The sequence below is a fragment of the Spermophilus citellus genome, assembly GCF_964194105.1.
Source record: "Spermophilus citellus genome assembly, chromosome: 12".
Classification (NCBI taxonomy): Eukaryota; Metazoa; Chordata; class Mammalia; order Rodentia; family Sciuridae; genus Spermophilus; species Spermophilus citellus.
In genome coordinates this window covers 93,688,876-93,701,480 of record NC_138198.1, presented here as the reverse complement: position 1 = coordinate 93,701,480, position 12,605 = coordinate 93,688,876, and the positions used below count along the sequence as shown (strand labels likewise).

General features: G+C 36.4%; 1 protein-coding gene across 2 annotated transcripts in view; it reads right to left on the bottom strand.

Annotated features, from left to right (window-relative positions):
• MAPRE2 (microtubule associated protein RP/EB family member 2) overlaps window positions 1-12,605 on the bottom strand; it is a 153,814-nt gene that overhangs the window by 124,695 nt on the left and 16,514 nt on the right. For both annotated transcript variants that reach the window (XM_081262964.1, XM_081262963.1), the window contains exon 2: window positions 1,274-1,335. Coding sequence is in view for 1 of the 2 variants with exons in the window: in XM_081262963.1 (XP_081119089.1) it covers window positions 1,274-1,335 (62 nt within the window). In the remaining variant the exon portion in view is untranslated. The remainder of the gene's footprint in view (window positions 1-1,273; window positions 1,336-12,605) is intronic.

The window sequence follows — 12,605 nt, the reverse complement described above, 5'->3', positions numbered from 1 at the left end:
TTATAAAGGGACACCCTATGTAGATGAGCTACCTTTTTTCCTATTACTTTTTCTTCAAACATGCCAACATTGAAGACAGGGAGAAGTAGGCCCTAAAACCTGCTCTGACTCCCTGGAGAATGCTACTGGATAGGATGCAGGGCTTTGGATTTCTACTTTTATTCAACAAAAAGGGGAAGAGTTTACTCATCTTATCTAAATAACCCTGAATCATTCTAAATCAATACAAATAAGAATTCTGTACCCACAAGTTATTCTTGGTTTAATATCAAGGCAACTTCTTAAAAAGCTACTCTTTGGGGAAGAACTTTAGATTTCTCAAGTTATTTAATAACTATCACCCGTAGCATTTCTCACAATGACACACCACAGCAAATATGTTATCTTATCCACTGATTTGAGACTGTAATACTTACTAACGATGTTTGGAGAATTATTTAAAAACAAGGTTTCTAGCAGTCTAGAATTTGAAGCAAAAGAACAACACATACTCCCCACCCTTATTCTTTAAAGTTAAATAATAATAACAATGTGGTGGGAGGAAGAATAAAATGAAAGATGTTTAGAGCACCTTTGATGGAATCTAGCACATTAAACTTCATGAGGCTAATCTCTGTATGAACAATAATTGCTCCCAGCTTTGAAATCCCTCTGAATGGCTTTCCAAATATTGCCATCTGGTGGAATTTCAGTTAATTGTTTCTTTGTTCTGGAGAGCTGCTGGAGATGAACCTTTAAGGCATTATTAGACAGAGACGGACTATACCAGTGGGAGATAATTGAAGGTCAAATGATTGTCTCCCAAAGACAAATCCCAAACTGGAAAAAAAAAGCAGGGGGCGGGGCTTTCTGGGTCTTCATCCCTGACACAAGATGATCTCTCTCAGGTAACAAAGCGGTTGCCTTGCTGTTCAGCAATATCAAGTAAAAATCATTTTTCATTAATAATTTGAAATATCATGAGGTCATTTTGACTGTATCTTGATATTCTTCCCCTCTGATTATCACCAATAAGATCTCCAAAATTAAAAAAATGGTCAAGCAAATTAAAGTTTAAGAGGAATTGCTAATAGTGGTTAATTAGCCCTTCGTATAGTTGCAAAGTGGAATATAGTTTGAAAAATAATATTTAAGTGGAGCATATTTACTCAAATATTGGGTCTATTTGTATGCCAGAAATTGAAAATAAATGTTATGTAGGCAATAATACTACTGGCTTTAATTTAACCTTCAAACAAGGAGTCATGCAAAATAATTTATATTCAAACCTTACCTTGAGCATCCAGGCGCTCTCCCTGGCTGTTGAGATGAACGGTTCCTCTGGGAAATGGGACACTGGGATAGTAAAAATGCAAGGAATAAGAGAAATCATTTAATATGATAAAAACATAGGAACAGAGTTATAATTCAGTTCATTGGGTGTGGCTAGCAATGGAAAAGAACATTACAGAAAAAACACACCCCAAATATTCAAAGTCCATTGATTCTATCATATAAAAGCAATTAAGTTGCCAAACAATAGAATTATTTTCACAATCTACATTAGATCAATTCTTAGGTTGATTTAATGATAGTTTGTGAAGATTTAGTGTAATGTTAGTCCTGGGGGGAAATTTCATTATATATATATATATATATATATATATATATATATATATGTGTGTGTGTGTGTGTGTGTGTGTGTGTGTGTGTGTGTGTGTATACATATATACTTAACCTTCAACACTCCCACCCCAAAGTCTGATGTGAGGTGCTGAAACTCACATTAGCAGATAACCCAGAAAGCAGTGCCTCTAGTGAGATATCAAATGTCAACATCAGAGTATTGCCTTCCCCAAACTTAATTTGCAGGTTTTATATTTAGTATCAATATGGGCTTGATTTGGTCAAAAAAAAGATCTTGTTTTATTTTGACAGGATAAGCATTAAAAACAATTGTCAGGATCTAACTTCAAAATAAACATATAGACAGAAAATTTACTTTCTTTATATGAACGATTTCTCTCCAAAACATGTTCTGGGGGCTGGGGATGTGGCTTAAGCGGTAGCGCGCTCCCCTGGCATGCGTGGGGGCGCAGGTTCAATCCTCAGCACCACATAAAAATAAAATGTGTCCACCAAAAAAAAATAAAAATAAAAAAAATAAACTAAAAAATATTTTAAAATTCTCTTAAAAAACATGTTCTGACTTAATGATACAACTGATGAAGGAAAAATGTAATTCTGGAGGCTGAGAAATGCAGGAGCTCTGTACTTTGAGGGTCTAGTGTTAGGAAAGGTGGATGGTTACAGAGAGGCTGCTTATGGTCCAACAAGATGCTGCTAAAAATGACCTGATACGCATATGTGCATGAGCCTGAACTGTCTTTCCCACCACCCCAAGAGACAAATTAGAAATGATCCCTTCCCACCTTCCACCTGAGCCCTCATCCTGCACATTGTGCTTCTGTATTTTCTGTCTACGACCATTTGAGAAATGCCTTATATAGTTTAAAATCAGTTGTATAAAAATAAAATATCTGTGACAGAGCTATATATGATTAATTCTAGACAAAGTTCTGGAAATGTTGCTGGGAGAAGGTTTTTTTTTTTAAAGGGAAGTAGGAGGCATTTTATATATTTTTTTAATAAGGAAAAGAAGAGATGGTTAAAACAACAACAACAACAACAACAAAAGGTTAAGTGTTGAGAGAATAAAAGTAAAGGTGACAGCTGAATTGTTAATGTTATTCAGGTTGAGCATCCCTAATTCAAAATCCCCAAATCCAAAAAGTTCCAAAATACAGAACTCTGAGGGCTGACATGATACCACAGTGAAATTTACATACCATAAAACTTTAATGCACACAATTATTTAAAATATTGTATAAAATTAACCTTGGGCTATGTGTATAAGGTATAGGTGAAATACAAATGAATTTCATGTTTAGATTTGGGTCCTATTGCTAAAATATCTCATTATATATATGCAAATATTCCAAATATTCCAAATAATTTTAAATTTCAAACACCTGTTTCCAAACATTTTAGATGAGGGATCCTCAACCTTTAGTATTTAAGGAGCTCAGAAATAATTTATATTTCTTGACTTGTTTAGAGACCAGAAGATTTAACACAAATGGTTCTAAGAAGTAAATTTATGAAAACTAACTCCATTTTTTTAACTTTAGACAAAACAGGTAGAATTTCTTTATATATTTTATACCAGAATTTAATTTTATGGGCATTTAATATCTTCCCAAAATTTAATGATATCTGATAAACTAAAAATTAGATTTCAAAAAATCAGTTCCCATCCATATGAGTCTAGTCTTAAGTGTTCCAATCTTTCAGAAATTTTAACTGAATGAATCTGCCTTCTTTTAGTTGTACCCAGAAGTTATGTTGCTACACAAAGTATAGGCCAAGTTAGGAGTATGAGGTTCCTAGATTTTCAATAAACCAGATAATTAACCCTTAGCAGATTTAGGCTTTTCTGTATGCAATTACCCTTTGTTTTCTCACAACAGCCTATAGCTAATTTTTCAGCAACTGCAATGGATATATTTGGAGAAGAGCTAGATCATTTATGGATCATCTTTTTCACCAGTCATTGCACATACTTAACTTAATCCTCAAAGCCATCTTATTACAAAAATCACAACATCATTCCTTATAGAAATAGAGCAATCACGAATTCATTGGGGGAAAATACTCTTATTTTACCAGAATATTATATATATCTATTATACCCAGAATAGCCAAAGCTATCCTTAGCAAGAAGAGTGAAGCAGGAGCCATCATAATACCAGACCTTAAACTATTACAAAGCTATAGTAACAAAAATGGCATGGTATTATCTCCAAAATGGATATATAGACCAATGGTACAGAATAGAAAACACAGAGACAAACCCACATAAATACAGTTATCTCATACTAGACAAAGGCACCAAAAACATACGTTGGAGAAATAGCCTCTTCCTCAAATGGTGCTGGGAGAACTGGAAATCCTTATGTGATAAAATGAAACTAAACCCATCTTTCACACTATGCACAAAACTCAACTCAAAGTGGGTCAAGGACCTAGGAATTAGATCAGAGACCCTATGCCTAATAGAGGAAAAAGTAGGCCCAAATATTCTTCATGTCTTTAACAAGACTCCTAAAATGCAAGAAATAAAAATCAAGAATCAAGAAATGAGATGGATTCAAACTAAGAAGCTTCTTCTCAGCAAAAGAAACAATGAGGTGAACAGAAAGTCTACATTTTAAGAGCAAATTTTTGCCACACGCATGTCAGATAGAGCACCAATCTCCAAGATATATAAAGAACTCAAAAAACTTAACACCGAAAAAACAAACAACCCAGTCAATAAATGGACCAAGGAGCCGAACTGACTCTTCTCAGAAGATATACATTCGATTAACAAATGTATGAAAAAATGTTCAACATCTCTAGTAATTAGAGAGATGCAAATTAAAACTACTCTAAGATTTCATCTCACGCCATTCATCTCAGTCAGAAAGGCAGTTATCAACAAAACAAGCAAGAAAAATTGTTGGCGAGGATCTGGGGGAAAAGCTACACTCATACATTGCTGGTGGGACTGTAAATTGGTACAACTAATCTGGAAAGCAGTATAGTGATGCCCCAGAAAACTTGGAATGGAACCACTATTTGACCCATCTATCCCATTTCTTGGTCTATACCTAAAGGACTTAAAATCAGCATACCATAGTAACACAGCCACATCAATGTTCATAGCAGCTCAATTCACAATAGCTAAACTGTGGAAGCAACCTAAATGCCCTTCAACAGATGAATGGATAAAGAAACCGTAGTATATGTATGCAATGGAATATTGCTCAGCATTAAAAGAGAATAAAATCATGGCATTTGCAGGTAAATGGATGGAGTTGAAGAATACCATGCTAAATGAAGTAAGCCAATCCCCCCAAACCAAAGGCTGAATGCTTTCTCTGATAAGCAGATGCTGATCCATAATGGCTGGGGGGGCATGAGAAAAATGGAGGAACTTTGGGCAAAGGGATAAGAAGGGAGGAGAGGGTTATGGGGGCAGGGAATGGTGGAATGAGATGAACATTATTACCCTAGATACATGTATGGCCGCACATATGGTCTATCACTACATCATGTACAATCAGAGAAATGAAAAGTTGTGCTGCAATTGTGTACAATGAATCAAAATGCATTCTGCTGTTCTATATCCCTAAGTAAAATAAATAAAAATTTTAAAAACCCATCTTCTTATAAATGAAGAACCTGAGCATCTGAGAAATGGAGCAATTTACCCATATCATGCAGCTAGAAAGAGACAGGTTTTAATTGAGTCTCAGACCCTAGCACTTGCTCTCTTGGCCACATCATGCCACCTTTGCAAGGATGGAAGTCTAGGCTTCCCATTCAGCCTTTTACAGGTGGTAGTGGGCGGGGTTGGGGGAGACAGTAGTTTTCTTCCTGTGGTGCTTGGCAGAAATACAGCAACTATTATCTGTAAATCTGACCCTTTGATATAAAAATTAACTGAAAATGAATCATGACCTAAATGTAAACTATAAAATTATAATGTTTTAGAAAACAACAAAATAAGGAGAAAAATCTTTGGAATCCAGGGCATAGCAAAGTGTTTTTCATACCCAGAACATAATCTGTAAAATGGAAAACTGATAAACTGGATTTCCTTCAAGATTAAGAACTTTTGCCCAAGTGAAGTAATATGAATACAAAATAGAGACTAGGAGAAAATAGTTTCAAATGACATATTTTAAAAAATAATTGTTTTAGGATATGCAGACAGCAGATAAATACATAAACGACATTCAACAGCATTAGATATTAGGTTAATGAGTTGAAACTAGTGTAAGACATCACTATATTTATCAAAATAGATTAAAAAATAGTAACACCACAAAATGCTGATAAAGATTCAATGAAACTATATAACTCACATCTTGCTTGTGAGAATGTAAAATAGTACAGCTACTTTGAAAAACAGTGTGGTGCTTTCTAAAGACAAAACCAAAAAAATCCTGGATATTCAATTGCTTCATGAATGTATTATGCCATTATCTTGGGAAGAGGTTATTGGTTCCTCATAAAAGAATGAGTTTGGCCTATGTTGTGTGTCTGTCTCAGACAGACAGACAGACACACACACACACACACACACACACACACAATCTCTCATCCTTCTGCTCTCTACCAGAGATTATGCAGCACCAAGGTCCTTGCCAGGTGTGGGCCCCTGAATCTTGGGCTTCCTTGCTTCCAGAACCATGTGAAATAAATCTCCAGTCTCAGGTATTGTTAGGACAGCACAAAATGAACTAAGACACATGGAATACCACTCTAATAAAATGGCTTCAACCCCCCCACCCCTTTCATTTTCCAACCACCATATTTTGGAGTGATTTATTAAGCCAGAACAGGTTACTCATATCAATTTTGATACCTGAAAGTGAGAGCTGCCATTACAAAGACCGAAACATGGTGACGATTTTGAAATTGAGCAGTGGACATCAAGGAGAATGTTAGTGATCACTTAAAGTGCCTTGAACATGCTATGGGTAAAATTTTAGGCTTCAGCTATTGATAGGAACAACAATCTGGATGCACCTCCAGAGAATTATGCTGTGTGAACAAAGCCAATCCCCAAAGATTATATATTATATACATTCTTGCAACAAGAAACTATAGAAATGCATCACAGATAAGTGGTGTCCAGGGGACAAAGAGGGTGAGGTTGGAGGAAGTGAGCATGGTTATATAAGGGTTCCTCATGGTGATGGAAACAGTTGGATCCTTAAAGGTAAAAGTGTCAATATACTGATTGTGAATTTGTATTATAGTTTTGTAAGAGGTTACCATGGTGATGGTGGGAGATGCTGGATAAAGAATATATTGGCTCTTAATATTTCTCATAACTACATATTAATATACATGTTAATGTAATAATGTTTTTTTTAAATCAAGAGATTGCATACCTACTAGAATTGAGAAAGATACTGCATTTCTATTTTCCTATTTTTTTTTCAGACAAAAACAAAAACCCCAGGGCAGTGGACAAGACAGGGTCAGGAACTTGTTCCACTTTGCACACATTCAAGGAAAAATATCTTAACCTGAGATTTTAGCAATAAGAAATTACTGTCAACAATGACTGCACAGCACTGTCCAATCTGACCTATCTTGGAATCTTCTCTGCTGGAATAATTTTTCTCCTGTATTTACCGCACCCCACCTCCTTCCTCAAAATTCAAAATACTGATTCAAATTCAAAGTCAGAAATTTGATACACCCTGCATTTTTTAAACAAAAAATTGTCAGGTTCACACTACCCAGAAATTTCCATAATTTACACATTTTATTTGCATAGAAATAAAATAAAAAACCTTAAAGGAGAAAATTCTAACAAAAATAAAAACTGTAACACACATAAATAAGGACATAACCTTTAACAAGGGGAGTCTGCATAGTGTCCCTTCATGCTGACTTGTAATCTTTTGCTGTTTTGAGCATTAGGCAGCTCCTCAGAGATGAGCTGCCATAAGCCAGCTGCTTTTTATGACTCCTTTTTGTTTTCATTGAAAAGACCAAATATCTTTATTATGATAAGAGTCAGGACATGGTTGAAGTCTTTGATGAAGCACAATCTTTTTCTACAAAAGTCCATCCTCTAAAAAATTTCAAATTCTCTATGAACAAACCCAGAATTCTTGCATCCCATGTCCAAGGCACTGAAGCTGGATATCTGTCCTAGCTTGAGAGTCCCTCCAAAGTGATTGTTCCTTCTATGTCTAGCCATAAAAACCACAGGGTCATAAAAGATATATCAGAATGAAAAAAAAATGGTGATAAAAATATTTCTAGTCCTGCTATGCTTTTGAAAGAACATCTCAGTCTGGCTTCACTGAGGCGTAGCTAGGTGACAACGTTTCTGATCAATACGGAGGTTAGAGCTCGGTCTTCACAAAGAGACAGCATTACTACCTCCCCAACCCTTCACAGAAGGCTGGGGCCTGGGCCTGGTTTGCCTCTCAGGAGTTAACTATCTTTGGATGTTCAAAATGAGCTGTATTCTGAATTCCAAACTCCTCATAGTATTGGACTGCTCCAGTTGTAGATCATATTCTATAACGTGGGAGGTCTGGGCTTTCTAGGAATAAATCTGCTTATAGGCATTAACAGAATGTTGTGGGCTATTAATCCTGAAGCTGATCCTACTCACATCAGCCATCAAGAAAGCCCTGCCTCCGGGGCTCTGTGTCAATTAGTGGTGTTGGCTTGGGCTCCCGGCCTTCCCCAGGGGCAGTGGAAGGACACCCAGGGCCTGGCTGCCGGGAAGCATGGAGCTGAGCACACACCAGGGAAACCAAAGCCAGCTGAGAGTATCTGGCAGGCAAACGAGGTCAAGTTACACTGAATCTTGGATATTGAGTCTGGTATGACTCATTCTCCTTAAGAAAGACAAATTACCAAATGACCCATGTTGTATATTTAAGGGCTTTTAAAAAACTGCTTGCTGATAAAAGGATTTGGGTGATATATGTTGAGAATGATAATTATGTTATAAACTTACCATTGTGTGATCTGGGTTTCTGTAAATATAAAAGATAATCCCAAGAAACTACCTAAAATGATATCTACAATAAAAAATAAATTAAGTTCTTTTTCTATAAGCATAGCTTAATCTTCTTTTCTTGGAATCCTCATTTACCTATCTTCTACTTCTCATGTGAACCAGAATCAAAATAATTTTTAATATTGTGCCCCCCCCCCTGCCATTTTGTGTGTGGTGCTGAGGACTGAACCCAGGGTCTTACACATGCTAGGAAAGTACTCTACCATTGAGCTATCTCTGTAACCTCAAGATTGCCCTTTCTAAAATTAAGAAAAAGTGTAATGTTTAAGATAAAAGATTCTTTTTTAAAAAAATGACATGCGGCAAACTACATATAATACCATGTGCATTATATTTCTGTGGACTTTAAAAATACATCATGCTTAGCCTTTTATCCATTTTTAACCATGTGTCTTTGAAAATAGTGCAGGAGAAATAGAATAGTCCTTTCCTGTGTGTGATTGATATTGAAATGTAGCAGAATGCTTGTGTAGCAGGAAAGTAGTACAGAGAGGTTCAATTTCAGGTTCAATTTCAGAGCTCAGGATTCAAATTTAGTGTTTGGGGCAGAGTAGAAACTAAAACCTTGCTGTCCATGTGTCCTGGCTTGGTAGTCTATTATTCCTTAGGCCATATGAAGAAGGAACACAGTAACATACTAAAAAGGTGAAAATAAAGTTTGACTATGATAAGAAGGTTTTAGTACACTGTGTTGAGGATGGCTATGACCTCATGACCTCCCTCAAAAAACATGACCCTCCTCCTTTAGTGTTATGCTCTGTGAAAATCATTTCACACTCTTATTTATCATCTTCAGCAGTCTACTGAAAGTGTACTAAGTGGACAGAACTCATAAAAAAGGCGTAGGCATGTTTGCATAGCTCTTGCCTGTTTGGGCCTCATGATGACCCCAGAACTCTGATGTAACAAGTGACATTGCTTTTATGGTCCCTGCTATAAGCTTTACCCTGTATAAGAATCCACTTCTGAAAAGTTTGGGGGGTGGGAATCAACACATTATTGGAAATCTGATTAAGGTAACCAATTTGAAAATATTTCTTCAATGTTTTTCTTTCCATAATTATGTATGGCTGTTGTTCTGAACTTTGTAGATTTCTTGTATATATATCAGCTCATGCAGATCTCAGAATTTTGATTCTTTTGCTACTTCTTTTGGAGGTTTGCTCTGCTTGTGTTTCAGTTAGGAGTTTCTCTTTCTGTTATGATTTTTCCTTAGGAACTCTCACGGGTATACTGAGTTGCAGATACATACCTCAAATTCAGAATTTTTCAAACCTTTTTTCATCATTTTCTCCTTTACCCATCCCCATTTTAGTCCCTTCCCCCTCAGCATCCCATTCTCAGGAAATGAAATGTCAAGGAATGAGATTTTTGTCTGTTAGGATGGAGCTTTGGAGGGCCGCAAACCATTCCAATAGCCACTTTTCATCCCCATCTGGGAGTGCATGCTCTAATCCTGCAGGACAAACCAGCATCATTGAGCACCTCCTACAAGTCAGACACTGTTCTAAGAGGAGGGATCCAAACATGAATAGCACAGGCCTTCCTACACAGCAAGCTGTAAAACGATGTTCTGCACAACTCCACAAAATAAAGAGGATTATCAATCCCCCCCTTTAGGTGAAAAAACTGAGGCTCAGGGAGATCATGCAGCTAGCAAAGAACAGAACTGGGACCCAGACACTGATCTTCCAATTCCAAATCACATACTCTTCCTATAAATCCATTCTGAAAAAAATTGGGGAAATACTTCAACATAGAGGTCCAAAGACTTCCTGAATAAGATCCCTAGAGCTCAAGAAATAAAGGAAAGAATAAATGGGATGGCATCCAATTAAAAAGCTTCTGCACAGCAAAGGAAAGAATTAACAGAGTAAAGAGAAAAAAAAACCCAACAGAACAGGAGAAAATCTTTGCCAGAAGAGAACTGCAACCAAAGATTAATATCCAGACTACATAAAGAACCCAGAAAACTCAATATGTTAAAAAAAAAAGATAAATGGGCAAAAGAACTGAACAGACATTTCTCAAAAGAGGAAGTACAAATGACCAATGATTGTGTGAAAAGCATTTTCAGTAACTTTAGCCATCAGGGAAATGCAACTCGAAACAACACCAGGAATCCATCTCACTCCAGTGAAAGTGGAAAGCCCATATAAAGAATATGATAACAATAAATGCTGACAAGGGATGCAGGGTAAAAGGGACTCACACTCTGTTGCTGGGAATGTCAATCAGCATAGTAATAATGGAAATCAGTATGGAGATTCCTCCAAAAGCTAAAAAATAAATCTCCCAGATGATCCAGCTATACCATTCTTTGTTATTTATTCAAAAGAAATAAACTCAGCATATTTTTTGAGATATATGCATATAATATACATATTATAGCACAATTCACAATAACCAAATTATAGAACAGCCTAATTGTCCATCAACAGATAAATGGATTAAAGATGTGATATATGTATACAATGGAGTTTTATTCAGTCATAAATTATGAAATTATACTATTTACTAGAGGATGGGTGGAACTAGAGATCATAATTTTAAGCTGAATAAATCAGACTCAGGAAAGAAAAATATTGTTAAAAAGGGGACTCAATGAAATTAAGAGACCAATAGGATGAAGGAAAAGAATTAGAGGGAAGAAGAGAGAATAGTGGGGTACTAGGAAATGAAATTGATCTTACATTTTTTATGTATGCAAAAATATGTCACAATGATACCCATCATTCTGTATAATATGTACCAAAAAAATTTGTGAAAAATCCATTCTGACCCATTCTACTTTTCCCTTCTCTTATGTAGATCAACCTTCCTTTGCATATTATTAAAACTCAATTTCATATATTTAAAGCAACAGGATACCATTTTTGATCTTCTTTCTTTATGGCTAAAACTTCTTACAAGTTTTTATATGAGGTTTCTATTTGTCTATTTGTTCACCATTCACTGAGCACATAAGAACAATTGCTATCACTTATGAACAGCTGATATGCATCAAGTGCTGGGATAAGTACATCAAACACTGGCCCATTTACTACCCACCCCCAGCCATTTCTGTCTTATAGATGCATGAACTGAGGCTGCAGGCAGGACTGGGATTCAAACTTGGGTTTGCCAGACTTCGCAGCTGGAACTCTTAGTACCACCATCTTATACACCTGTCAAATACCAACCGCCATGACAGATGCTGAGGCTGTAAGGGTGAACAGGACACAGTGCAGCCTTCAAGAAGCTTAAAGTCTAGTTGGGTGACAGCACATATGTTAATAATTACACCCCGAGTTTGTGGATGCAATGACACAGTGACAGGGAGAGAAGAACAAAAGGGATTTATGACTGCCACTATCCTGGGTGGTATGCAGAGTTTGAAAGTCATTTATGTTTTTCTCACTCTAAAAATTAAAAGAAAATAAGCATTTTACTTCTCAGTTTCCTCTATTGCAGTGCTCTTCAGACTTTATGACTTGCTTGGGAATTTTGTTAAAATGCATATTGTGATCAGTAGGGCTGGGGTGGGGCCTGAGATTCTGCCTTTTTAAAAACTTCTGATGCTGATGTTGCTGGTCTAGGGACCACACCTTGAGTTGATTTCTACATCGGAGCTCTTTCAAAAATTGCTACTTTGGCAACCTAACATGCACTTAAATGGCCCATTCAGCTGATCTCAAATCAAATAAACTCAATTATAGCTCAGACCTTGCAAATAGTGATGGCCCACACCAAAATTAAGGAGGTAACGTCCATCCTTGGTTCACCTAAAATTTTCTGGCCTCTCCTCTCTCTTCACATATAACCCTTCAGTGGTAATGTCCTCAGCCAAAGCTCAAGATCCTGAGGAATGGTTCTCTTCTTTCCAAGGTGATATGAACTTAATTAACTACTCTGTGCAAATTCATTAGAGATGTGCTTATAATAAAATTTTGTTATTTTCTGCTGACCTGAATGGCACTTC